Source organism: Coregonus clupeaformis, chromosome 18 (assembly GCF_020615455.1).
Source record: "Coregonus clupeaformis isolate EN_2021a chromosome 18, ASM2061545v1, whole genome shotgun sequence".
In the NCBI taxonomy this organism is placed as follows: domain Eukaryota; kingdom Metazoa; phylum Chordata; class Actinopteri; order Salmoniformes; family Salmonidae; genus Coregonus; species Coregonus clupeaformis.
This window is the reverse complement of record NC_059209.1, coordinates 21,448,389-21,475,101: the sequence shown is the minus strand read 5'-3', so window position 1 is coordinate 21,475,101 and position 26,713 is coordinate 21,448,389. Positions and strand designations below refer to the sequence as shown.

The 26,713-nt window shown below is 42.9% G+C and overlaps 2 protein-coding genes across 7 annotated transcripts in view; one reads left to right on the top strand and one right to left on the bottom strand.

Moving 5' to 3' along the window:
- Positions 1-295: 295 nt before the first annotated feature.
- LOC121551987 (guanine nucleotide-binding protein subunit alpha-14) lies at positions 296-16,862 on the top strand. The gene is made up of 7 exons (XM_041864697.1): positions 296-723; positions 12,179-12,363; positions 12,526-12,680; positions 13,580-13,708; positions 14,218-14,347; positions 14,567-14,720; positions 15,042-16,862. Exons 1-7 carry the CDS (start codon positions 600-602, stop codon positions 15,230-15,232), a joined length of 1,068 nt encoding a protein of 355 aa, XP_041720631.1. The 5' UTR covers positions 296-599; the 3' UTR covers positions 15,233-16,862.
- Positions 16,863-17,249: 387 nt separating this feature from the next.
- Positions 17,250-26,713, bottom strand: part of LOC121551985 (vacuolar protein sorting-associated protein 13A) — a 72,297-nt gene continuing 62,833 nt past the window's right edge. For all 6 annotated transcript variants that reach the window (XM_045226797.1, XM_041864693.2, XM_041864694.2 and 3 more), the window contains 9 exons: positions 26,287-26,368; positions 25,945-26,058; positions 25,710-25,785; positions 25,364-25,527; positions 24,822-25,106; positions 21,501-21,586; positions 21,254-21,377; positions 18,659-18,733; positions 17,250-18,536 (listed from right to left, as the gene is read on the bottom strand). In XM_045226797.1, coding sequence (XP_045082732.1) covers positions 18,486-18,536; positions 18,659-18,733; positions 21,254-21,377; positions 21,501-21,586; positions 24,822-25,106; positions 25,364-25,527; positions 25,710-25,785; positions 25,945-26,058; positions 26,287-26,368 — 1,057 coding nt within the window. In that variant the 3' untranslated portion in view covers positions 17,250-18,485. The remainder of the gene's footprint in view (positions 18,537-18,658; positions 18,734-21,253; positions 21,378-21,500; positions 21,587-24,821; positions 25,107-25,363; positions 25,528-25,709; positions 25,786-25,944; positions 26,059-26,286; positions 26,369-26,713) is intronic.

Here is a 26,713-nt window from a genome sequence, read left to right as displayed (position 1 = left end):
GCTGCAATTCTACACATTTTGCCATGGGGCGTAAAGAAAATGTGGCAGTTTTAAAGCATGTTTTCTGCATTTCTACAAAATGTTCCATGGGGCAGAGAGAAACATCTTGCAGTTTTACAGCAAATTTCCTGCAATTCTAGCCCTAAACCTCGCTTAGGGCCCCCAAAAGGCTAGAGCCGGCCCTGCTTTTTGCACTATCCTTGTAAGTAACTATATTATTCAGGCACCTACTGTAGGCGAGCCTTTCCCCGCCCCCGTGGAGATGTGTCCTCCTACCGCCATGGATAAAGTTCAGGATGTGACCAAGTGCCATGAAACATACGCGCACTGCCAGTCCAATGTTCACCAACAGCTTGTAGCTGTTACCTGTAGGTTACAATTTCTACTGCGACAACTGGGAAGGAGACAATTCCGGAACTTCAGACAGAAAGATCAAACGAGAAAACGAAAATAACAATTTATTTGCTATGCGCATTCCGACTGGGAGGAACTAATTGGACAGACAGGTTGGCCTTTGATTTGGACTCCCGTGTCTGCTGCTCCATCGTCTCCAGTGCTGTAAGTGCAAACAGAGGGGGCATTGGACAGTGACTGCGTCAATGATGGCTGGATGTTGTATGTCGGCGGAGGAGAAGGAGAATCAGAGAATCAATCAGGAGATTGAAAGGCAGCTGCGGCGGGACAAGAAAGACTCTCGCAGGGAACTCAAACTGCTGCTATTAGGTGAGAGCTGTCACATCTGTCAATAGGTGCATACTGCTTAGTGCATAGCCACGGCTGTAGCCAGGGTCCAATACATTTTAAGAAAGTTGAAGCTCATTTACTTAATTTCTATACAATTTAAAAACGTTATAAAAATGCTATTTGGAGAACAGCAAAAACAAGCAAAAATGAGCCCAGCTATTATCAATCACATTGGTTGCTGCAGCATCATTCACCTCAGTCGATCTACAAACACATAGCCTATTAGCTATAGCTGCTACACATGAACTCACATGAACTCAGCACCGGGATTAAAAACTATAATTGAATATGTACAGAGCAGAAAGTATTTTATTAACAAAATGGTAAACAAATAGTTTTGCTTTACATAATATATTTTTTATTGTTGCAGTTTTATAGCAGATTTCCTGCAATTCTACACATTTTGCCGTGGGGTGGGGTGGGGAGACATTTTTGCAGTTGTAAAGCACGTTTTCTGCAATTCTACACATTGTGCCATGATTTATGACAGAGGGGGTCCCCTGGAGGTCAGGGCCCCTGAGTACGTGCCCTGCCTGCCCAGTTGGTAATTCGGCCATGATAACTACAAGTTTAGATAGCTGGTTTAGTTAGACTAAATAGACTAATTTACCTTAAAATTGTTTTACTGACATGGGTTAATTGAGTGACTGTCAGTGAGTGAGATATAACAACAGGAAAACTGCTGATGCACAACCAAGTTTAGAAATTGGCTACTAGGCAAAGCGTGGACCACACCTGGCCATAGGTGTCAAGTCAGGTGAGGAAAGGATCAGTAAGCTAGGCTATCACAGTGATGTAGACATGCTAATAAATTCAGATAATTGTTAGACTATAACACATTTAATATTTTAAGTAATAGGCCTATAATGTGTCCATGCTGTGCAAACATAGGAGCGCATTTGTTTTTTAATCTCCTTTTAATTTCATTTCCTTCACCCTCCCTCTCCGGATGTGGTTGTGGTGCGCTCTGGCACCGTTCAGAGCTTGGCACAGTTGTTCCACATTGTTCCATAATGTCAGCACTGTACAACTTCTCAACATAGCCTAGGCACTTGCACTTTTTTCTAGGCTATTAGCATAACTGTAAAAAAAAATATTACCAAGGCTTACTAAACAGTTTTGCTGCTCAGATGGAAGGCGCGTTTGCACCTAGCCCAATCATAGACGGTAATGTTAAACATATACCATCTATTAACGAACCTGTCTGCCGTCCGGGGCAAATGCACCGACGCTGCCCAGAAGCTCTGTCTAAATGTCAATACACCTCACTTGCAATACGGTTTTGGAAACATTTGGAACTGAACTTTCATATCGACGAGAAATAATTTAAAAAAAACTACATTTTTAATTACTACACACCTTTAAAGGGTTAGGGTTCCGACATGGCCATACACTCCTTAACAGTACATTCTTGGGCTACCTTGCACCCAGTCGAGAGAGGTGAATGAAATTGTATTGTTGAAAAAATGTGATGACTTCACTGTCATTGTCAACAAATTGAATAGCCTACTAACTAATATTAACTAACTGCGAAGCTTTCAATTATGAAATGTTGGTGGCTTGCCTTGGGGCGTTGGCCACCGATGTGTTTGTAGACGCAGATAGCTGGTGTACCACGGTTATTCTCTCTTGCAAAGTCATGCAAATACAGCCGTGTGTATCATATCAGTTTTGCCTGATCAATGCTCCTGGAAAGTGTGCTCTAAACACACACACAAATAAAATAAAATAAAATAAAATTTTATTGGCCACATGCGCCAAATACAACAGGTGCAGACATTACAGTGAAATGCTTACTTACAGCCCTTAACCAACAGTGCATTTATTTTAAATAAAAAAGTAAAAATAAAACAACAACAAAAAAAGTGTTGAGAAAAAAAGAGCAGAAGTAAAATAAAATAACAGTAGGGAGGCTATATATACAGGGGGGTACCGGTGCAGAGTCAATGTGCGGGGGCACCGGCTAGTTGAGGTAGTTGAAGTGGCTAGTTCGAAAAAAGAAGGGCTTGTAACGCACATTCGCATATAAAACAACATTTATTGAAATGTCATAAACACTGGATATCTTATGTTTCTAATAGACCTTCACCTGTTAAACACCACAAAACTGTTATAAAATATCTTATATTAAGAATACATCAGAATGTATCATAGACATGTCTACAACTTGAATATCTTGGTTTGCCATATAGCAGACAAACATAGGCCTAGTTGTGCTATAAGGAAATACCTTATACGGTGCTCTTCTGTCCAGTGTGTGTGTGTGAGAGGCAGTGAAGTGTGTGAGCCACTACATGTCCCTGACGGTATCATTAGACCAGTGACTGGCCACAGTAAAACTCATGGGAGAGATTCAGCACATGATGAAAAGGTCGATACTGCAGGGTTTCTGGTCCAGACCTACATATGATCACCATGTGTATTGTGTAACACTTTGAACTATTGCTTGTTAGTATTGGTGAACAGATAGCATCAGTCATCACCGCAGGCAAGGTAACTTACTTTTCATGTGAGTGTGGTTCAACGAACCACCTCTGTTTTACACCAGCGTCAATGATGTCAGCATCTGCCTCCTCGTACTTCAGTAAGAGATTATACAGATTCTGCAGCAGGGCTTTGTGTAGGCTACTGTCCTCACACCTTAGCTCCCACAAATGAGGAAGTTGAGGTGTATGTTCCTGTGGTCAGGGTGGCAGGCTAGGTGGTTATGGTTAAAGCTAATGCCAGTAATGCCCACAGCTGAATGCTCCTCTGAGTGGGGGAGGGGCCAGCTGGGCAGACAGACAGACAGACAGGGAAGCGGACTGGTGGTGGTAACCACAGTGGTACTGCTGGTATGGTAATAACCCTATTTCACTATTACATCACCGTGTAAACCAAGGGTGCACAACATACGGCCCTGCACTCCAGATGAGGCCTGAAATCCAATTCAATCCGCCATGGTCGTCTTAGTAAGAAAATAATAGGCTGAATCTCTTTTAGAATGGTTTTGGTTTTGGTTAAAACAAACTACTAAAAGTTTAACTTAAACCAGATAGAAACTGTAGAAATGATAATTTACCTTTGTATATATTTTCAAAATAATTCATAATTCTTTGAGCCTGACGTCAACTTTTTTACAAAATGACATATTGGTTTCCTTACCCTGTAAGCAGCCTATGGACAAGGTAGGACAGAAATCCATGCTTTGGTTTAGTTTCCCTGGCACGGGTTCCAAATGCTAACGTTTTAGCATTTGTGGCACAAATTCCATTCAAGTCATGGTACCGATATTAGCATGTTCAAATCATCTATAAGTGACTTTGTTGAGCTTCACAATCAAATGTAGATACTTTCAGATGATTTGAACTATCATGCAAACACACAGGCAACTTTTAAAATTGCATTGTAAAGTTACAGAATAGATGTCCCAAATTCTACACATATCTGAGAGGATTGGACAGGTGTAAGCAATAAAACAACATTTATAGTAGCCTATTAGAGGGCAAGTTGGAGCTACTATCATATCGCTTAAACCTATCACATCCTCTCAGATCTCGACAAGTCTAGGGGGTAGGGGTTAGGAGTTGTTTCTGGACAGTGCCCTTAAATCTCCGGCCTGCTTCTCCAAACATTGCAATGAACTCTTAACTTTTGACCATTGTCTCTGTGTTGAGACTGCCTGGCAGATGGAATCATATTCAGCACCATGCCTTCAAATGCTATATTAGAGGTTCAGTCAGAGAAAATGTTACAGTGATGTGCTCAAACATACAGTGCATTCGGAAAGTATTCAGACCCCTTTACTTTTTCCACATTTTGTTACGTTACAGCCTTATTCTAAAATTGATTAAATTGTTTGTTTTCCCCCCTCATGAATCTACACACAATACCCCATAATGACAAAGCAAAAACAGGTTTTTAGAAATGTTTGCAAAAAAAATGGAAATATGATTTTTACATAAGTATTCAGACCCTTTACTCAGTACTTTGTTGAAGCATCTTTGGCAGCGATTACAGCCGCAAGTCTTCTTGGGTATGGCGCTACAAGCTTGGCACATCTGTATTTGGGGAGTTTCTCCCATTCTTCTCTGCAGATCCTCTCAAGCTCTGTCAGATTGGATGGGGAGCGTTGCTGCACAGCTATTTGCAGGTCTCTCCAGAGATGTTAGATCGGGTTCAAGTCCGGGCTCTGGCTGGGCCACTTATGGACATTCAGAGACTTGTCCCGAAGCCACTCCTGCGTTGTCTTGGCTGGGTGCTTAGGGTCGTTGTCCTGTTGGAAGGTGAACTTTTGCCCCAGTCTGAGGTCCTGAGCGCTCTGGAGCAGGTTTTCATCAAAGATCTCTCTGTACTTTGCGCCGTTCCTCTTTCCCTCGATCCTGACTGGTCTCCCAGTCCCTGCCGCTGAAAAATATCCCCACAGCATGATGCTGCCACCACCATGCTTCACCGTAGGGATGGTGCCAGGTTTCCTCCAGACGTGACGCTTGGCATTCAGGCCAAAGAGTTCAATCTTGGTTTCATCAGACCAGAGAATCTTGTTTCTCATGGTCTGAGAGTCCTTTAGGTGCCTTTTGGCAAACTCAAAACGGGCTGTCATGTGCCTTTTACTGAGGAGTGGCTTCCGTCTGGCCACTCTATCATAAAGGCCTGATTGGTGGAGTGCTGCAGAGATGGTTGTCTTTCTGGAAGGTTCTCCCATCTCCACAGAGGAACTCTGGAGATGACCAAGGCCCTTCTCCCCCGATTACTCAGTTTGGCCGGGCGGCCAGCTCTAGGAAGAGTCTTGGTGGTTCCAAACGTCTTCCATTTAAGAATGATGGAGGCCACTGTGTTCTTGGGGACCTTCAATGCTGCAGAAATGTATTGGTACCCTTCCCCAGATCTGTGCCTCGACACAATCCAGTCTCGGAGCTCTTCAGACGACAATTCCTTCGACCTCATGGCTTGGTTTTGCTCTGACATGCACTGTCAACTGTGGGACCTTATATAGGCAGGTGTGTGCCTTTCCAAATAATGTCCAACAATTGAATTTACCACAGGTGGACTCCAATCAAGTTGTAGAAACATCTCAAGGATGATCAATGAAAACAGGATGCACCTGAGCTCAATTTTGAGTCTCATAGCAAAGGGTCTGAATACTTATGTAAATAAGGTATTTGTTTTATTTTTAATACATTTGCTAAAATTTCTTAACCTGTTTTTGCTTTGTCATTATGGGGTATTTTGTGTAGATTGATGAGGAAAACAATTAATTTAATCCATTTTAGAATGAAGCTGTAACGTAACAAAATGTGGAAAAAGGGAAGGGGTCTGAATACTTTCCGACATATTTGTTTAACCAGCTAGTGTGTGAGGACGTGGTGTTCTTGCAGTAGGAGTCGGAGAGGAATGCTAGCAGCGAGAGTGTGTGATGGTGTCTGCAGAGAGGAGCTGAGAGAGCCGATAAACATGTCCAAACAACCACAGACAGAACCTCTGACAGTCTACAGAGCATCACCCTCCCTCACCCTCACACCACACACACTTCTCTTTGCCCAACAGATTGGCCATTAGTAACACACATGCACACACACAAATGTAGGGTCTTATGCAGCCTTTTTTTCCCCCTGACGACTCATTCTGAATTTTATTCCGCTGCTTTATCAATCACTCCATAAGAAAGGCTAGTGGGTGTGGCGTTTGGCTAGAGTGACGGGGATGGGTAGTCAGCCCTTTTTAACTGCAGGTCCAACAATGTTAGTTTTTCTTTAAATACAATGATCAGTTTTAACACACTTTGCCCTTTAGTGATGCTGGGTGACCTATGGGTGGGTAGCCAAATAATTACGAACTTTATCTTCCTGGTGTTTATTATTTAGACAGAAGAACAGGAATCATTGAGACTGAACGGTTTCCAGAGTATAATTCATCATCAACAATCATCTACTGTATATTGTTGAAGGCAATGGCCACTAGAAATGGTCAAATCAAGGGTTTTCTGCATGGATGGGATGCTGTATGTTCCAGTGTCGGTCAGTACCGTTTCAGATGAGGGAGGACACATTTCTTTTCATGAGTATGGCCTTATTTCTATTACAGCATACTGTATGACTGTCATTCATATTCCATTCACCCAGCTCAATGTAACAGCGTTAGGTTTAGGCTACTACATGATACTAGAATGTTCTCTATACCCATCATAAGGTTGCTACAACCTAGCCTATGAATGAAAGTTTACAACGTAGGTGCACACAGGTCGAGAGACAAATCTGATGTGACAGACAGTGACATTCAATACCACCTTGCACACTCTTGCCTGCAATTAGCTGATAGTGGGTGTAATCATTATTCCAACAGTTGCAAACGAGAGTTTCTATTGGACAAATTCAGTTATGTTTATCCCCATTTTGTTCTGTTTAAGAAAAGTTTTTCAACAGAATCGGCGGAATGAATACACCCCTGATCACGCGTAAACACAGTTCACAGTTTCATAGCAGCTACGTTTTATTCCTTCTCGCATCTACGTTATGCGCTCTCCTCCTTTCACCTCTTCCCTTCACTTGTGGACTTCAATGCACAACACATCAGCTGTATGTGACTAGCCGAAAAAACCTTTCCAAGCCAAACGGCTACACACAGTCTACATCGTTGTCACCATATTAGCTAAAGTAACGTCATAGTCAGCATAGCTAATAGAACTAACGTAGGCTAAACTAGCTAGATGCATTTGCTAGCTAAGTAAGAGAAACTGAAAGTGAAAACAATTACGAAATCTCTCTTTCTCTCTTGCTTCTCCTTCATTTAGGAAGAAATTAATTTGTTCAAAACTATTCAACTATTTTCTTTCTCTCTCTTTGAGTCAACTACTCACCACATTTTATGCACTGCACCGCTAGCTAGCTGTAGCTTATGCTTTCAGTACTAGATTAATTATCTGATCCTTTGATTGAGTGGACAACATGTCAGTTCATGCTGCAAGAGCTCTGATAGGTTGGAGGATGTCCTCCGGAAGTTGTCATAATTACTGTGTAAGTATATGGAAGGGGGTGAGAACCAAGAGCCTCCTAGGTTTTTTAAAAAGTCAATGTACTCAGAGGAGGACGGAAGCTAGCTGTCCTCCGGCTACACCATGGTGCTACCCTACAGAGTGCTGTTGAGGCTACTGTAGACTTAGTGAAATAGTGTGTTTTAACAAATTATTTGGTGACGTGATTATATTTAGTATAGTTTTATCTCAAAATTAGAACTTTTTAAAATGTTTTAAAATGTTACTTTTTAAGAAATTCACTGGAGGATGGTCCTCCCCTTCCTCCTCTGAGGAGCCTCCACTGGAATGTACACCGAGCAAAAATATAAATGCAACATGCAACAATTTCTAAGATATTACTGAGTTACAGGAAATCAGTCAATTGAAATAAATTAATTAGGCCCTACTGGTAAAGAGTTACTTTAACTCTACCCACATGTACATATTACCGCAATTACCTCGATTAACCGGTGCCCCCGCACATTGACTCTGTACCGGTACCACCTGTATATAGCCTCCCTACTGTTATTTAATTTTACTGCTGGTCTTTAATTATTTGCCATTTTTTATTTGTTACTTATGTATTTTTTTTTCTTCTTAAAACTGCGTTGTTGGTTAAGGGCTTGTAAGTAAGCATTTCACTCTAAGGTCTACACCTGTTGTATTCGGCGCATGTGACAAATAAAATTTGATTTGTTCTATGTATTTCACGACTGGGAATACAGACATGCATCTGTTGGTCACAGGTAGGTTGTGGATCAGAAAACCAGTCAGTATCTGGTGAGACCACCATTTGCCTCATGCAGCACGACACATCTCCTTTACATAAAGGTTGATCAGGCTATTGATTGTGGCCTGTGGAATGTTGCCCCACTCCTCTTCAATGACTGTGCGAAGTTGCTGGATATTGGCGGGAACTGGAACACACTGTCGTACACGTCGATCCAGAGGATCCCAAAACATGCTCAATGGGTGACATGTCTGGTGAGTATGCAGGCCATGGAAGAACTGGGACTTTTTTCAGCTTCCAGGAATTGTATACAGATCCTTGCGACATGGGGCTGTGCATTATCATGCTAAAACATGAGGTGATGGTGGCGGATGAATGGCACGACAATGGGCCTCAGGATCTCATCACGGTATCTCTGTGCATTCAAATTGCCATCAATAAAATGCAATTGTGTTCGTTGTCCGTAGCTTATGCCTGCCCATACCATAACCCCACCGCCACCATGGGGCACTCCATTCACAACGTTGACATCAGCCAACTGCTCGCCCACATGACGCCATCCCTGTCTGCCATCTGCCCGGTACAGTTGAAACCGGGATTCATCTGTGAAGAGCACACTTCTCCAGCGTGCCAGTGGCCATTGAAGATGAGCATTTGACCAGTGAAGTCTGTTACGATGCCAAACTGCAGTCAGGTCAAGACTCTGGTGAGGACGACGAGCACGCAGATGAGCTTTCCTGAGATGGTTTCTTCGGTTGTGCAAACCCACAGTTTTATCAGCTGTCCGGGTGGCTGGTTTCGATGTGGAGGTCCTGGGCTGGCGTGGTTACACGTGGTCTGCGGTTGTGAGGCCGGTTGGATGTACTGCCAAATTCTTTAAAATGACGTTGGAGGCGGCTTATGGTAGAGAAATGAACATTACATTCTCTGGCAACAGCTCTGGTGGACATGCCTGCAGTCACCATGCCAATTGCACGCTCCCTCGAAACTTGAGACATCTGTGGAATTGTGTTGTGTGACAAAACTGTACATTTTAGAGTGGTCTTTTATTGTCCCCAGCACAAGGTGCACCTGTGTAATGATCATGCTGTTTAATCAGCTTCTTGATATGCCACACCTGTCAGGTGGATGGATTATTTTGACAAAGGAGAAATGCTCACTAACAGGAATGTAAACAAATTTGTGCACAAATCAGCTCATGAAACATGGGACCAAGACTTTACATGTTACATTTATATTTTGTTCAGTATAAGTGTAGGAGAGGGTGGGTAACTGTCATGAGGGGAACTAGGGGAGTTTTCAGGACGGGGAGAGCAAGGACAAGAAAACCCCCCGAACAGAAATCTATAATAAAAACAAATTGAAATCATAAAGTTCTTTGTGGGCGGTGTCTGAAAGAATGTATGGGTCTGAAAGAATGCATAATTACTGTAAGCATCAAATGCTAGGTGTATAGGCCTATAGCTAAATCATATTATATTCTCTGTGTGAAGGTCCTAATGGATGGAATTAAAGTTGGTATATTACAACAAATTATTATAACTCATTGTATTAATTTGGAAAACTGCCGTAACTTTCTAATCTCAATGGCAAAAGGATGGATCAACCCTCTCCAGTAGTGTTTAAAAGATAATTAAATTGAACATTTATATTGTATCTCTATGGTTTAATAGGTCATGAGGGTGCAAATACCAGCTCCCCCTCTGACTGCTTTGGACAGTTGTACATGCTTTGATTGGTCAACTTAATATTCACAAGTGCCTGTGACCTCTTTGATTGGTCATGGTCAGGCACAAGTCCCTGCCCATTATGTCTGATTGATGGATGGATGTGGTGGCTTATTGAGGACATGTTTTCATGTTGTTCTCATTAGAATATTGACAGGCTAATTTTTGAAAGTCAAATTCATTCAAATTTGTCAAAGCCTATGTACAGATGTCTGCAAATACAGTTTCCTTAGCAACAACTTACTTATTTGGTTTTAGTCTCAACTCTCACACATACAAACACACTGTACGATTAACTCGAAGAAGCATTTTTGAAGTCCACTTCCATTGTCCTCCAAGAGTAGCTTAATGTTTGGCTGGAAGGAGGGATTGTGTTTGAGTGAGGTGCATTGGATTCACAAGAAACTAAAGACAGAGGAGACCCAGCAGCAGTGAACTTGTGTTCTGAATCTGTTGGTGTCTGGTGTGTGTTGGCAGCATTTATTCCTATGCTGACATGTTTTAATCCTGAGGGGCTCCAGGAACTGTGACTAAATGGTGTCCAGGAATGAGCCCATCTTTGACTTCCTCTCAGAAACAACGCTAAACAGTTTACAGAACGAGAGAAGACTGTTACCCAGCTGGCCCCCTCTTTAAACAGCACACTTCTCAAGAGCAGCTTCTCTCCTCTCCCCATCCCCCTTTCTCTCCTCTCTTTCCTTTCCTCCTCTCTTTTTCACCTCTGCCTATCCAGGTGAATTCCTCTAAGCTAACAATCCGGTGTCACTTCCTTCCATTTCTCAACTACTTCAAGAGAGGGAGAGCGGGTCTGTGAGTGTCTTCACATAATATATTTTTTATCAACATCACTAATCTATTCATCAATGAATCTGTCAATCATTTAAGGCCTCGGAGTGGTTCACTTAATTTGTGTTGCTGTTGCCTGACTCATTTGATAATATGTGTGTGTGTGTGTGTGTGTGTGTGTGTGTGTCAGTGCTGTGATTGGGGGATGAGGCTCAACCTAATCCTGCTATAGTGCTGATATAATGTGTCCAGATTAATATTTTCAGAGACACAGAAACAAAAACACAGCTGGGAGTGAAGGCTGCCGTGCCACTGGAGCACTACTGCTGGGATACATAAAAAGGACAGGCCCTAAGGTCTACTTGTCAAACAAACACTCATTGTTCTTACAGTAGCAGGGTGGATGGATGGTTTTTCAGTGTGGGTCTTGTTAGTTTACATCCTGGTGTGGTTGTTCGTGACAGAGTGAACCATGGGTGATTCATAGAGCAGTGGAGGTGGGGTTATACTGTCACAGACTCTGCTTCTCCATCTGCTGGACACTCATTGCTCTCCTGGCTCTCTCCTCTTCCCTGGGCCCTACTCATTCCCTCTGCCGCAGTAGTAGCATTTATTGGCAACTCACAGTCATAAACTGAAGACCACATTAAGTGTTACCCTGTGACTTCAGCAGACCTGGAATTCTTACATATTTTGTAGACTTTGAGACCGTTATGATGAATGAATAAGAAAGGGAGACAGGCCATTGGGAAGGGGGGACACAGATCAAACCCCTGTCTCCGGTGGGGAGAGGTATACACTATCTAGAGCTGGGAGTGTTTCTGCTAGACCACGGGCTCTGCACTGCTCTAGTGCAGGTCCTGCTGGATAATGAGATAGAGTACTTTGGCTTTTGATATCATTGACAGGGGACATTGTTGATGGAGAAAGATGGCGCTGGAAGTGGTTGCGTCACCACACGTCTTCTCATTAAGGAGCATGTTGTTGTTGGTGGACCAGGTGCTGAGCGTATTTAGTTGCTTCTGCATTGATGATGGCTGCTGCAGATTCCTTGTTTCAAGTCACTGACATAATTCCACACAGGGTTTGCAGCCTCTTGTGCAGGGCAAAGAGTAGGACTGGGCCAAATAGAGTGCCTTGGGGAACACCACATGTAAGGGGCTGTATTGTGATCAACCCTGTCTCTTTCCTCTCTGTCAGGTACTGGAGAGAGTGGGAAGAGCACCTTCATTAAACAGATGAGAATCATCCATGGCGCCGGCTACTCAGAGGAGGACAAGCGCGGCTTCACCAAGCTGGTGTACCAGAACATCTTCACTGCCATGCAGTCCATGATCCGCGCCATGGAGACCCTCAACATCCCCTTCTCTGAGGCCCAGAATAAGGCAAGAATCCCAGCAACATTACACTTCAGCCCTACCTCAGCACTGGCTGATCACGGAGCCAAGGACTTTCGTTTTCCTTTGTGAAGTGTTTTAAAGCATTTTCCGTTGCGTGCCCTATGGAACACACCCCAACCATGTTGTTGTTTGCTCCCTCCCTCCCAGGGCTATGGCAGCATGTTGATTGAGGTGGAGGTGGACATGGTGAATGATCTGGAGAGAGGCCATGTGGACGCCATCAGGAGCCTGTGGATGGACAGTGGAGTGCAGGAGTGCTACGACCGCCGCAGGGAGTACCAGCTATCTGACTCCGCCAAATAGTGAGTAGACTTAAGTCATAGGGCCAGGAGTTTTTCTTGAACTGGTCATGATCAGGATAAACCACAGGTCAGGTAACTAGGCCTTAGACAAAGACGACATATCTATTGACAAAAAGTAATGACACTATAACGTAAGACTGCAAAGCCGTAAAATGTTATTTTGCTAATGCAAAGTCCCTGAGCCAAGCAGTTGCTTCCAGTCCTGCTGGGTTGAGGGTTAGGCCTCCACTGAGCCTCCACTGAGTTTGTGGATTGGACAGACTTCAAGAATATAGTGCATGGTTTGCTCCACCCCACAGGCACATAGGGGGCTTGCTTTTATGCCCTATTTGTGGAAGTTGGCGAGGCACGGGCCGTGGCCAGTCTTTAACCTATTGAAGGTGGACCACTAGTGATGAGGTGCTTATTTGTCAGGTCCAGTGACTCCCATTCTTGTGTCCAGGTGAGATTTGTGTTGAATTCATCAGTGGGTGGGTCTTTACAAATTGGCACGTCAGGTGTGGGGCATTGCAGACTTTTTAAATAATTTTGTCGGTAGTTTCGAGTCTCCAGATGTGTGTGTGTGGGGGGGGTGATGTTTGCCAGGACAGGGAGCCAGGGAAGCGGGTGGATCGTAGTGTGCCAGTAATGATACGCATAGTGGCGTTTAGCTGTGTCGACTGTGTGTGTGTGTGTGTGTGTGACAACCTTGACCAGACAGGTGCACAGTATGCCCTAGAAGAGATCAATATTCACACTGGAATGTGAATATGCTGCCAACATGGCCTGTTTAATTACATGGACAATATTTGAACTAACTGGGTTTTCATCAGCATATACCAATGTAAAGTGTTTCTGTTGTTATTTTCTCTGGGTGAGCACACATTATTCCCTTCAACTTTTTCTTCATGGGTTTTCAGTTATCTGAGTGACCTGGACAGGATCGCAGAGCCCTCCTACCTGCCCACCCAGCAGGACATCCTGAGGGTCCGAGTACCCACAACGGGCATCATCGAGTACCCCTTCGACATGGAAAACGTCATCTTCAGGTGAGGGACACTTTGGTTCTGCCAATGATGTACCTTCTCCAATCTCCACTGAGCGCAAGTCCTATGTAAGAGAAACACTATAGACCCATTTCCTGTCCGCGTCATGAAAAGTTTCGTGCGCGGTTCCAAATCAGAAAGGGGTTTGTTTACATGAGTGGATACAGAATCCTCCGACTTCAAATGCAGCTTGTGCAAGGAAGATTGATAACCTAGCAAGTTAGCAAGCCAGCTAGGCAAGGTAAAAATATCACAAATAGAGCTAGATGAAGCCAGAAGAATAATGTAATTGTTGAACATAGCTATAGCAATCAGTCTTGTGCGTTTTCATGGTCATCACTCATTCACTGTTAAGTTTAGCAAGATCCCGACATCAGTGTTAGCTATCCTGCTACAGAGCTTTTTGTTGTGAGGATGCGCGCGGATCACTCGAACCAGACGTTTGCTTGTAAACCAAAAATGTCTATTGGTATGCAATAAGCAGCGCACCTAACATTGGCTTGTTGTGACAGGATGGTGGACGTGGGGGGTCAGAGGTCAGAGAGGAGGAAGTGGATCCACTGCTTTGAGAACGTCACATCCATCATCTTCTTGGTGGCGCTTAGTGAGTACGACCAGGTGCTGGCTGAGTGTGACAACGAGGTGAGCTCCCGTCAGTCAGAGCAGTCACTGGACCTTTTACTGATACACTTGCAGGCCGCATTTGTTGAGCTAACAAGCTGTTGTGTAAAATTGATTAGTAAAATAAGCTATTAAGTCAAATGTATCACACATTAAAATGTATAAGTTAGATGTATCTCACAAATTAGATGAGAATGGGCTATCATATCCACTTACTGTACGTGCGTTCACTTCCCCTAGAACCGTATGGAAGAGAGCAAAGCCCTCTTCAAGACCATCATCACATACCCCTGGTTCCAGCGATCTTCTGTCATCCTTTTCCTCAACAAAACTGACATCCTAGAGGAGAAGATCACACACTCCCACCTTGTCAACTACTTCCCAGAATACATCGGTAAACTCTAGTAGTGTTTGTGTTGCATTCAATATGTGAGTGTAGGAGGTTGTGTGTGTGTGTGTGTGTGTGACCGCTATTCTTGTGTTTAGTAAGTGAACACATTACTTTACATACACGCACTCACACGTGACCAACCTGGTATCAAGCCCATGCTGCCATACGACTCAAGAACACATTAGCCCACTGAGCTAAAGCCTAGGCATTCATTCTTGAAGCTCACACATTTTCAGGTCTCAGGCAAGGTTACTCATCACGAGTGTAGTTCCCATAACAACCTCCGCTAGGCACACACGCCATAACTAAAGCTCTTGTTTCCAGGGCCACAGAATGACCCTAAAGCAGCCAGGGAGTTCATCCTGAAGATGTACCAGGAGCAGAACCCAGACAGAGAGAAGACTGTCTACTCCCACTTCACCTGTGCCACCGACACAGAGAACATCCGCTTCGTCTTTGTTGCTGTTAAAGACACCATCCTCAGACACAACCTGAAGGAGTTCAACCTGGTTTAGAGGAGAGCTAGGGCTCCTGCAAGTTTAGGAGACATCTAGACTGGTCCGAGATGATGTGCTTCAGCCAACTCCTCTGACTATCGTTGACATGAGTTGGTTAAAGCACATACAGATCTGGGATCTGGCTAGGAGACTTTGAGAGTAGATGTAGAGGGTTAGGTTGGAAGGTCAGATTGATGTGCTAGAAGAATATGCTCTGACTGCCAGATTTATAGTGCTGCTTTTCTGTCCAAGGTGCTTTTTAGGTTAAGCATCTATACCAAGAGAAAAGCTCCTCTACATAACTTTTCAAAAAAAAGAATGAAAATTCTACTCATTTGTATAGTGACCGGGATGCCAAAGTTACGTTTTTTAAAGTAAAATATATTTTTATTGTATGGTCGTCGTACCAAAACAAATGTTTTTTCTTTGAAATGGACGACTTAAATTTATTTATCTTGTGGAGTTAGTACAGAGGAAGGAGTTAAAGTATAGCACCTTTTGATTTATTTAAAAATAAACTTTGTAAAACTATGATCTATCTAGCAATTATGTACAACACTCCTCAGGATATCTTTCCTTAGTGAGCAGTAATATGATAGTGATGAGTGCAAGTGAAATTGAGTTCTTGTCCAAGTCTTTTACTTGTTGTTTAAATGTGAGCAACACTTGGCCGTAAAAATGCAATTTGTTTTCATACAGATACTGTATTTATATACTCCACCTTATATCTAAACAGTGAAGACATGCATATTTTAGCCAAGTAATCAGTCTAAAGTGCCTTGTTTGAGAGAGGAATAACAGAATAATTCCAGTGAACTATAGGGACATTTACCTGAGAACTTCATTTAGGAGCAAATCCTTACTTCCACTTGATTCAAATTTTCAGTTGGTGTCAATGGGAAACTAAGTGAAAATTCAACTTGAAGTGGGAGTTAGGATTCACCCCTAAGTGCATAAATATGAATACGTATTCCAAACAACCGATTTCTGGTCATGAAAGAATTCTCCATTCATAGATTGTGACTGTTTACTTATTCAATATGTGCATCAAGTAATTTCTACATTGTTTCTTTAAAAAATAATTAAGATATGTTACATTTCAATAAATTGTTAGTAGTCAAATGTACAATTTCTATTGGTGCGTCTCAGTTTAAAAAATGTCAAACAGAACTGGGAGAAATATGTGCTGATTGTATGTCTTTGTAGATCCTATCAGGACAGAAAGACCCAATACCAAACAAATTAAATTGACCCTTTTATTTATTTTTTTAACAGCAGAATAATTATCTGCACCAGTGATTTTATACTGCCTCACAATGAGAGCACTTGCTGACAAAGGCAAAAGAGAGAAATTCTTTAGTTACATTAATTAGTGACCCCAAACCAAAATAAACCTTTAAAACATTTAAGTATGAATGTAGCAGCTGACAATTTATCAGTTATTTTAAATATATGTCTCTCCATTGCATAACTCTTCGTCGTTAATGGCATTGCATACCTGCTGTATAAAAACATGAAAATCAGCAATGATGAGATGCAACCCCTCTATAGATGATCTTAAATCACAGCAGGCTGCTGATGGGAGGACGGCTCATAACAATGGCTGGAATGGAGTGAATGGATTGGTATCAAACACAAACACATGGTTTCCATGAGTTTGATACCATTCCATTTATTCCATTCCAGCCATTACTTTGAGCCTGTCCTCCCCAATTAAGGTGCCACCAGCCGCCTGTGTCAGATATATATCTATATAAACACGTAACTGCCAAAATAAAGGAAACACTTGAGTAAACGAGGGATACAAAGTATATTGAAGTCAGGTGCTTCCACACAGGTGTGGTTCCTGACCATATAACATCCCATCGTGCTTAGGGTCATCTATAAAAATGCCAAGTTGCCCATGAAGGGTCTCAAAGAAGCATAGGGGCTTTAAAGGATGGTGTGGGTGTCTCAGTCACCAGATCCCAAGCATTTTCCATCACCATCAACAAAACAATTACATTTCTTGTGGAAGAATGGTGTGGCATCCCTCCAATAGAGTTCCAGACCCTTGTAGAATCTATTCCAAGGTGCATTGAAGCTGTTCTGCTGGCCCAATGCCCTATTAAAGACACTATGTTGGGGTTGCCTTTATTTTGGAAGTTACCTGTATATACACACAGGACACTATTGAAATCATTATAAAGCAGATTGACAAGTACCGTATAAAAATAGCATGCTTTTTTCGATCACGTGCAAAGTCAAAGCTTGCAGAAATGTCTAGAAAAACATGGGGGAGTAGGGGGAATATTGGGACAGAATAATTTGCATCTTGGACTTGACTCTGCTTACAAGCAGATAAACAGTATAATAAAGTTTTTTTCCCCATCCTACATCAACCAGTAAAATAACATTGTGTGTAACATATCCACATCAAGGCAGTTAAACAGTGCTCAGAGTCCCACAATAATACTTCAATTTGGCCACAATATTTTTTCAAGCCCGTCACTCAGTAACTGTTAAACGGATTGAAATGTGATGGACAGGGCTACGTCAACAGTGGCAGTTTGGAAAGTCATTCAGGTACCCTACTTTTTCAAAGAAAATATAAAAACAAACATTTATTTGGGAAAATGACATTTCTATCACATAGTTGTGTACAATCAGAGCGGTGACAGTGTAGGATTTTGTGTTCGACATTCACAACACATTGTTTTACAGACAAACACAGACTGCAAGCTGATATAGAGAGAGGCACACTCCATTCTCGCTCGCACATATGCCATAACTAAAGCTCTTGTTTCCAGGGCTGCAGAATGACCCTAAAGCAGCCAGGGAATTCATCCTGAAGATGTACTAGAAGCAGAACCCAGACTGAGAAAATACCATCTACTCCCACTTCACCTGTGACACCGACAGAGAACATCCGCAAGAGGTTTGCCGCCTTCGAATACTCCCATCGCGCCCTCTTCAGATACAACCTCATGCAGACCAAGCTGGCTTACGGAAGTGCAAGGAGTTAGGCGATATTCCTGCCATATGGCTGTGTACAACCGAAACAGTGATAGTGTTTGTGATAGTGGAGTCTGTGTGTGTTGTGTCTGCAAGATGTCCAGACAGTCCTTGTGTGTGTGTGAATGAAAGACCAAGTCTAACCTGAGAGTTAGTAGTATACTGCTGTAGGCACACCCTACTCGCCTAGCATGCATGCACACATGTGCGCACACACACTAACGTTGTACTTTTGTCATGTCTCAGTGCTGGTTGGTGGCCCTATTGGAATGGCCAATCAGTATTTGTGTAGACTCTCCCTGGCGTCTTCAAGCTTGGTAAGAACCCACTGCAGATGAACAAAACCACACACATTTCAATACTACACCATAGAACTTCACCATCAAAAGTCACATTACAACTTGAACCACATCCTAAATAAACTATTGTGTGAGTTTTGTGTTAACCCACCTTGGCTATTTCTGGACTTCTGAAGTTTATAATCTTCCCAAACTCTTTGGCATGAAACACAGACTTTACTCTCTCCTGAAACACATACAGGAAAGAGGTTTTTAGTTCCACACGAGTTCTGAGAAATAGGGGGATGTACTGTGAGATACTGTTAGCACTAGAACTGCTAAAGCAGTCATTTTGACTGGTTATGAATGTATTTATTTTATTACTATATTTTTTAAAAGTCATGTCCACCTCTGTCCTTGACTTTCCCTAAATAAGTCTATAGAACACACTATCAGTGTTAGAATCTTAATATCACAAACAGAACTGAAGTTATAACCAGTTTTAAGAGGGCATTATTGAATGGGTTTTCCCCCGTTGCCCCCTCCCTCCTCCTGACAGTAGGGCCTGCTCTGCTCCTTCTCCCGACATTGGAATGTGTAGTGCCCAGTTGATAATCACCCCAATAATTGCCTCGAAACGGAGCCTAAAATATACCAAAACTAATTTTACACATAACAGATGAAATAACTGAAGTAAAGTAGGATGGGGGAAAAAGAGGGAGAATGGGTAAGTTGATGAGGGAGGGGAAGCAAACAATGCATAATTATGTAAATCACCAATTGTGAATGAAGAACAGGGCGGGCCATTCTATTGGTATATTCTAATTATAATCTCAAAATGTTATGTACCCTATACCAGCACCAAATCCAAGCAGTCTTATCAGTTTACTAAGGTCTACTTGGAGTACACAGTGAAAGCGTGCGCAATTTACATGCTTCATGCTGCGTTAGCACTGCTACAAGATCTGAATGAAAACGACTCAGATGGTGGGGAAGAAATGAATCATGACATCTGATGATTATTCTTCTGATTCTGAGCCTCAGCCTGAACCTACACCTCCGAGGCCTAAGCGCAAAAAAGCCAGAACGGTACGCACTGAGCAGGTGCCTGCGCCACCACCAAATGAAACCGTGAGACAGGAGCGAGGAAGGGACGGCACCGTTTGGGAAAAGATTCACATCGGGCAGCAGATGAGTGAGTGTCGGAGAATGTGGTGATGAGGCTTGTGGAACCTTACGTTGGCAAGGACAATTTATTCACTTCACTGTCATTGGCGAACAAGTTGCTTGCAAATAAAACAAGCCTAGTCGGCACCATGAACAAAGCGAGACGGGAGCTCCCTCCCTCTGTGCAAAATAAGGCACCTGCACAGGCGTTGTACTCTACAATGGTGCTGAAGAATGACAAGACAACTCACACTTAACTAATGCAAGGCAAGAAATACAATTTCTGTCATGAGCACCATGCATCAGACAGTTGCCATCGACAGGGACACAATAAGAGAAAAACGGATACTATTACGCACTACAACCAAGCAAAGGCATGTCAATATTACATCATATCCATTGCCATATATAGACAAACTTATGCAATGCATTATGCTCTTCTGTATAACACGTGCTGTTTTTCCTATGGGAAAAAAATGCTAATGTTTTCTACTCAATTCTGTTCCATAGGTTGGTGTGGCTGTTTTGGATTAGAAGGCACGGCTGTACTCTTAAAGGAGGCACCCACCGCTGGCCTGTTGCTGTGTTCTACAACAAGCGTGACTTGGCTGCCATCAACGCACAAGTGTTGTTCAAGCAGTGCATCGACAACACCATGCCCAAGAGAGAATCATCATGAGTCTGGCATACGGGCTACGTGAGAGACATATGAGGGCCAAGGCAGCAGCAAAGATTCCCCACGAGCCAAATTGCGCACAGCTCCCAGGACCCTAGACACCTGTATCACCTGCAAGTGACATGTTTGTGGGAAGTGTGTCAATCAAGTGAAAGTGGCGAAGATTTAAGAAAAGGGATAAGCGCTAAATGAAATCCAACTGATGCCATTGTGTGAAAATGCACACCATGTAAGCACCAGCTGAAAATAATTTACAATTGACTGCTATCATATCAACACATTCATTATAATTGCTTTTGTGCAGATTTTCACTAATTATCAAGCACACTTGGCGCTTATAATTATGTTTAGGCTACTCTTTTAATAATTTGACCGCGCGTTAGGCTGACCAATGCGTCTGTGTGGTTGGGGTATTTTGTAATAAATAAAAAAACACATGGTTTCTGTTTCATTGTTGTAACAAAATACCATGAATAAAATTGATTGAACAGTTGCATTTGTGTTTGTGTTTTTACATATAGCCTACAGTAACAAACTAATAAATGCTATTTTATTATTATGTTACTTAACACCTTCATGAACACAACCAAATTATTATTTTACCAATAGCATATATGACATTTATTAATTCCACTGTTAGATAGTTGCAGTCAGAATGACTGCTCATTAGCTTGAAGGGGTGTCCCTCGAGGCCCAGTGGTTCTGGTGTTAATACAGAGGAACAAACAGTTTGGATGCAAATGAGTGAAGGGGTATTTCTTATGCAGGCATTTCCAGCTAGTGAAAGCTACTTCTTTGGTGAGTATCATGCAGGTTGGAAACGGGAACGGTTTATTCAGATGGATATGATAAGCAGTTTAGTAAAAGAGAGTTTCATGTGGTAGTTATTAGTGTGTATGGATCACAATGAGCAGATGAGGATACCTTGGCCTCGATCCGAAGCCTCCTCCCCTCCACGATCATGGGCTCCTTGGTGAACTCGTCAAACAGATACTGCCACTCGCAGGTCAGCTGCCCAAATGTACCTTTGGTCACGAAAAAGATTCCCCTGGCGAAACGCAAGAGAGAGAGAGCCTCAGAACATTCAAGACAGTGACACAGGAACTGAAACAACAGCACTCTGTAGGCCACTGCAGTCCACTTTTAAAACAAACCCGAGCCAGCCTCCTACCTTTTGGTGATCATCAGGAAATCGGACTCGTTCACTTTGGCGTGCGCAAAGTATCTGTACTTGGCGAACCTTCCATTTTCAATTTTCTAAAAGAGAAAAATTAACTTATCAGGTTTGTTTAAACACATTTTCTAGAAAATATGCACACATTTTTCAAATTGGGTATGTAAACACATGCTATGCTATATGCTAAGTCTACTGTTGATATGATACATAAATGAGTAATTTGGTACCTTTTTCAAAGTTAGATTAAAATGGCTTCGGAATGGTCACCATTTCACTGGCTCTGGCAGATGATCTGACGAGTATTGTTACTGACCTACATCGACTTTCCCTACTGATCTGACAATAACTTGTATACTGGACACTTCCTAGGCCCTGTTTGATTACTTGATGAATGCATCCTTCCTTTCCCCCTTCTTTGAAGGAATTCCTGATCTGACATGGCTGGCTTGGAGAAAGCTGTGCTACAACAGTGCTTCCACATCAATTTGCGTAAGACCAGTGATAACTTCAAGGGAAGGAAGGTTGCTTTTAATGTATTCAAAACAGGGCCATCATCTTTCATCTTTGACTGGAGATATGTCAAACAACATCTAAATGTTCCACTGCGGTACACTGATCCTTCATTGAGTCCAATGCATACCTGTTATAGACCGTTTATAATCTGTTCATAACAGCATGGTAATGAGTGTTGATGAAGTGATAGGAAAAGGTAGGGATGAGAAGACATGAAATAGATGTTTCAAAATGCACTTTATTCAGAAGGAAGGGAAGTGGTGCTGGCTATGAGGAAATGACTGAGCGCATAGCAAGGACTCTTATGAAAGAGGGAGGGACCAAAATGCCAAGATGGAGGACTGCTGACTGACTATTACGTACCTCCTGTCCAGACCAATACAATATATTTCATATTAACTTAAGATGGAATCTCCATTAGGGGAAACAGCACCACTGTCCGCCCCCAGCACCTTTGTTATTGTTTTTGTTTTGTGGTCAGAGGTGAGCATGCTAGCAGATACCCATAGACTTCCAGTCATTGTGCTAACGGTAGTTAGCATTGGCATGCAAAACTACCTCTAACTTCCTTCATACTGGACACTTAGACATAAAAATAGTATCCATTAGTTCATCAGACTCTGGGGAAGTAGATACAAAAATCCCATTAAGGATTCCAGCTTTAATATGAATAATATAAACTAAAATGTTCCCCTTGCTCTAAGATAGAATATTATGAATTATTTTCTGATCAAATATTATCATTGACGAGTCTCTTGGTTTTCTGACTCCTCCCCCTTACATGATAGGGTAGAAGGTTAAATGACAGATGACAGTTAAAATAAGTAGAATTATGGTTTTACATGACAAATTGCAAGGGGTCCTGCAGCAGCAGAATCCTGAGAATACATAGGTGTTTTATTAAAACAATTCAAATACAGTGCATATCTAGAGTTACCAAAAAATAAGAACAGCCGAGAATGACAAATGGGCTGGCAGCTGGTTATTCGTGTTATTCAGGAGGCATTGAATGTTAAAATATCCTGCTGGAGCAGGCTACTCCACATTGACCGACACAAACAGACAGGACACATTAAAAGCTATGGAAGACCAAAGCATCAACTAGGACTTAGCAATTCCATTCTAGCTGTCATCATCATCATCATCATCATCATCATTGCCAGTCCTACTCCATTCAGTGAAGGCCACCCTTTTCTGTGGACATGACAAGAGAGAAGGCAAAGCCAAAGTCAGAACAGACAAGCCCGTCTCTAATAATCTTTAGCTCTACAAAACCATCTCGTTTCCATTGAAGTAAATGATCACATTTCACGACTCAAAACGCCAGTACAGTGGTACAGTGCAGCTTCAAGATAAACTATGAAAGACCAAAGCATTAACCAGTGCTTATCAATTCCATTCTACTTATCATCCACATCAATAATAGTAACAATAACACATTTGATGTATACAGTGCTTTTTCGTCATCATCAGCATCATCATCACTGACAGTTCTACTCCATTCAGTGGAGACCACGGTATTCTGTGGACATGACAAGAGAAGACAAAGCCAACGTCAGGACAGACAGACATACAGACAGACAGACATACAGACAGACAGACATACAGGCAGACAGACAGACAACAGAGCAGACATACAGGCAGACATACAGGCAGACATACAGGCAGACATACAGGCAGGACATACAGGCAGACATACAGGCAGACATACAGGCAGACAGACATACATACATACATACAGACATACAGGCAGACATACAGGCAGACATACAGGCAGGCAGACAGGCAGGCAGTCTCTGACGCTACTATTAATCTCTAGCTCTATGGAAATCTTGTTTTTGAATAAAATGATCACAACACTTCAGCATTCTCAATGAAACATCAATACAGAAGTACAGTACAGCTTCAAGATAAACTGTTTGTACACAAGCTACAGCTAGAAACCACAAGTATAGTGACACCACAACTACACAAAACAAAATGACAGCCAACACATCAATGCCTTGGCTCACTACAGCTTCTGCTCATGACGGTCCCATTCCACTACAGCCCTACAGGCCACTGACGAGGGTTGGGTCAATTCCATTTCAATTCAGAGTCAAATTGAATTGACTGAATTGAAATGGAATCGGCCCCAACTCTGGTCATGTTCCTGCTCGACTACATTGCAGACGCATGCCAGATTTTACAACGCCTGGATAGGTATTTAACATATTAGCTAACCACATCATATGATATAGTAATCTGATGCCCGACTGCACAGTCCATGACGTGGAATGCAACCATTGGTTGATGCAATGCAACGCATGAGCATCTAGTCGGGCAGGAACTTGACCTCTGCCACTTCCATCACTAAGTCGGACTACACACACAGAGAGCTACAACAGCCATGCTCTATAGGAGAACTTTAGAGCAGGTGGGTGAACACACATTATCGGAGGTGAGGATGAAAGAGATAATGACGATGAAAATCTATCTGGACTGAGATGTAATAAGGGGTTGAGAAGTGGAGTGAGAGATGGAGAGAAAGGGGATGTTTCTATGTTAACATGAACCTTGACCTTGTGATGAGGAATACCTCAGGGTCGTGTTCATTAGGACACGAGAGGGAAAACGTTTAAACAAGTTTTGCAACAGAAAACGAAGATGAGCATTTCATATTGGACAGGTTCATGTAGTCCCTTCCCAATGTCAGTTTGTTTTCTTCAATTTGGTTCCTAATGAACACCACCCAGGTCAGGGGAGCCATCTGTTTACAGAGGAAATAAGGGTTAGTTTCGTTTTCCCGAGAATTCCTGTTACCTGTAGCATCTGGCTGCCGATGCCCTCTCTTTCCTTGTATGGTCGGATGACCCCGTCCTCGTGGATGAAGCGAGGCGGACGCAGACTCTCCACATCCTGGGACGTCTCAGCTGCCCTCTTGATGCCCTGGAAGGTGCTGCTGGCCATGTCGATGATGCCTCCAGTGGGTCTGGCCACAGCACCCACTAGCCCCTTGCCCACACCCTTAAAGAAGCCCGCCGCGCCCTCCTTCTGAGCACCTTTAATGGGCTTGGTGACGATCCCTGTGATCCCACTGACAAAGCCCTGAGATGGAGAAAGGGAGAGTGTTACAGACAGCAGCAGGTCTGAGAGAGAACCGGTCTAAGAAACTGTTTCTACTGCTCAGCTATACTGGTTGTGTTCAATTGACAACAATGCTTATCTTCAATTACCCCTGCAAAATGTTTTGCTACATTGGGTCCTACTGAACAGGTCCCGGTTGTGCTGGTGTTGCTGGGTTAGATTATCAGACACCAGTTAGGCTGTATTGGGATTAGTGTACTATAGTGGGTCAGACTCACAGACACCAGTCCTTTGCCTCCGCGGGTAAGGCCCTCTCTCAGGCCGCTAGGCTGCTTGTTCATGGCCTCCCGTCTCTTCTGCTGGTACTCCTCGTCCATCGTCATGGCAGCCACACCCTTCGCCATGGCGCCTGTGATCCTGGAGGCAGCGCCCGCAATGCCACCTGGGAGAGGGGACAGAGTGAACACACAGTGGAGAAGAAGAGAGAGGGACCAAGTAGAGAGGAGAGAGAAGAGAGAGATATGTCAGGGGGGAAATACAGTTAAGTCAGAAGTGGAGGGATGGCAGAGGGAACTAAAGAGAATCAAGGTTAGAAGAAAAGAGATGAGCGAGAGCATTACTTACCTACTGCTCCTCCAACCAGCGCTTTCACCCCCAGCGCCATACCCTCCACAAACTCCTCTGGCCCCTGGATAGCTCCCTGAGGAACCCCAAAACAGAATTACTCAGATACATACCACCTATACAGATAACTACCGCACTGTGTCAAGTATTACACATCCATACTGGCAGTGTTCAGTGCTACAAGTGATTTAGCTCCTACCTGGTGTGGTTCATATTGGTTGTACTGTAGTCTCACCTGATAGGGCTCGTAGAAGAAAGCCTCCACTCCCTCCGACAGACCTCGGATCAGTCCAAAGGGGTTTCCCAGCACGTCCAAGCCCAACACCAGCACATACATCTGCTTTATCGCCTGGGACACAGATGAGAACATGGCTCAGTTGTGTATCATAGTAACTAAATTACTTGTTAGAAAGGGGAATCCTAACATGAGGAACCTGTATTGAACTCAATTTTTCGCATAAATCATTAATTGAAGTAAATGGGAGACTTGTGGGAACATTGCCGTTGGATGTGCACATTTCCAATTAGGATTTGGCCATTAGTGCCCACTTGGAGTGGAATGTGTGTGAGATGTTACCTGTTTCGAGTAGTGTCTGATGACCTCCCATTGTAGTTGCTGGCGAGTGCGAAACTGGAAGGTCAGCTCGAAGAAGGCCAATCTAAGGAAGTTACAGAAAATGACTTTGGGTCAGACACTAGTGTAAATGTATACAAAACAAGGACATGGTCGAATAAAGCCTTGCCATAAGCAAATAAATAGCATTAAGTGGTTTTGTACAGTCTCTGTATGGTGTGTATGTGTGTGAGAGAGAGAGAGAGCGAGCGAGCCATTATCATTTTACATGATATGTTCTACTCCGGTTAAGCCACTATCTCCTATATTCCCAACTCTGAGTTGACCCTGAGTTGGCCCTAGAAAATATATCCTCCATATTTATTCCTCTGGCAGATAAACACACCCCTTTAAACAATTCAGAGTCAAAGATAGAAAACCAAGGGTTAGA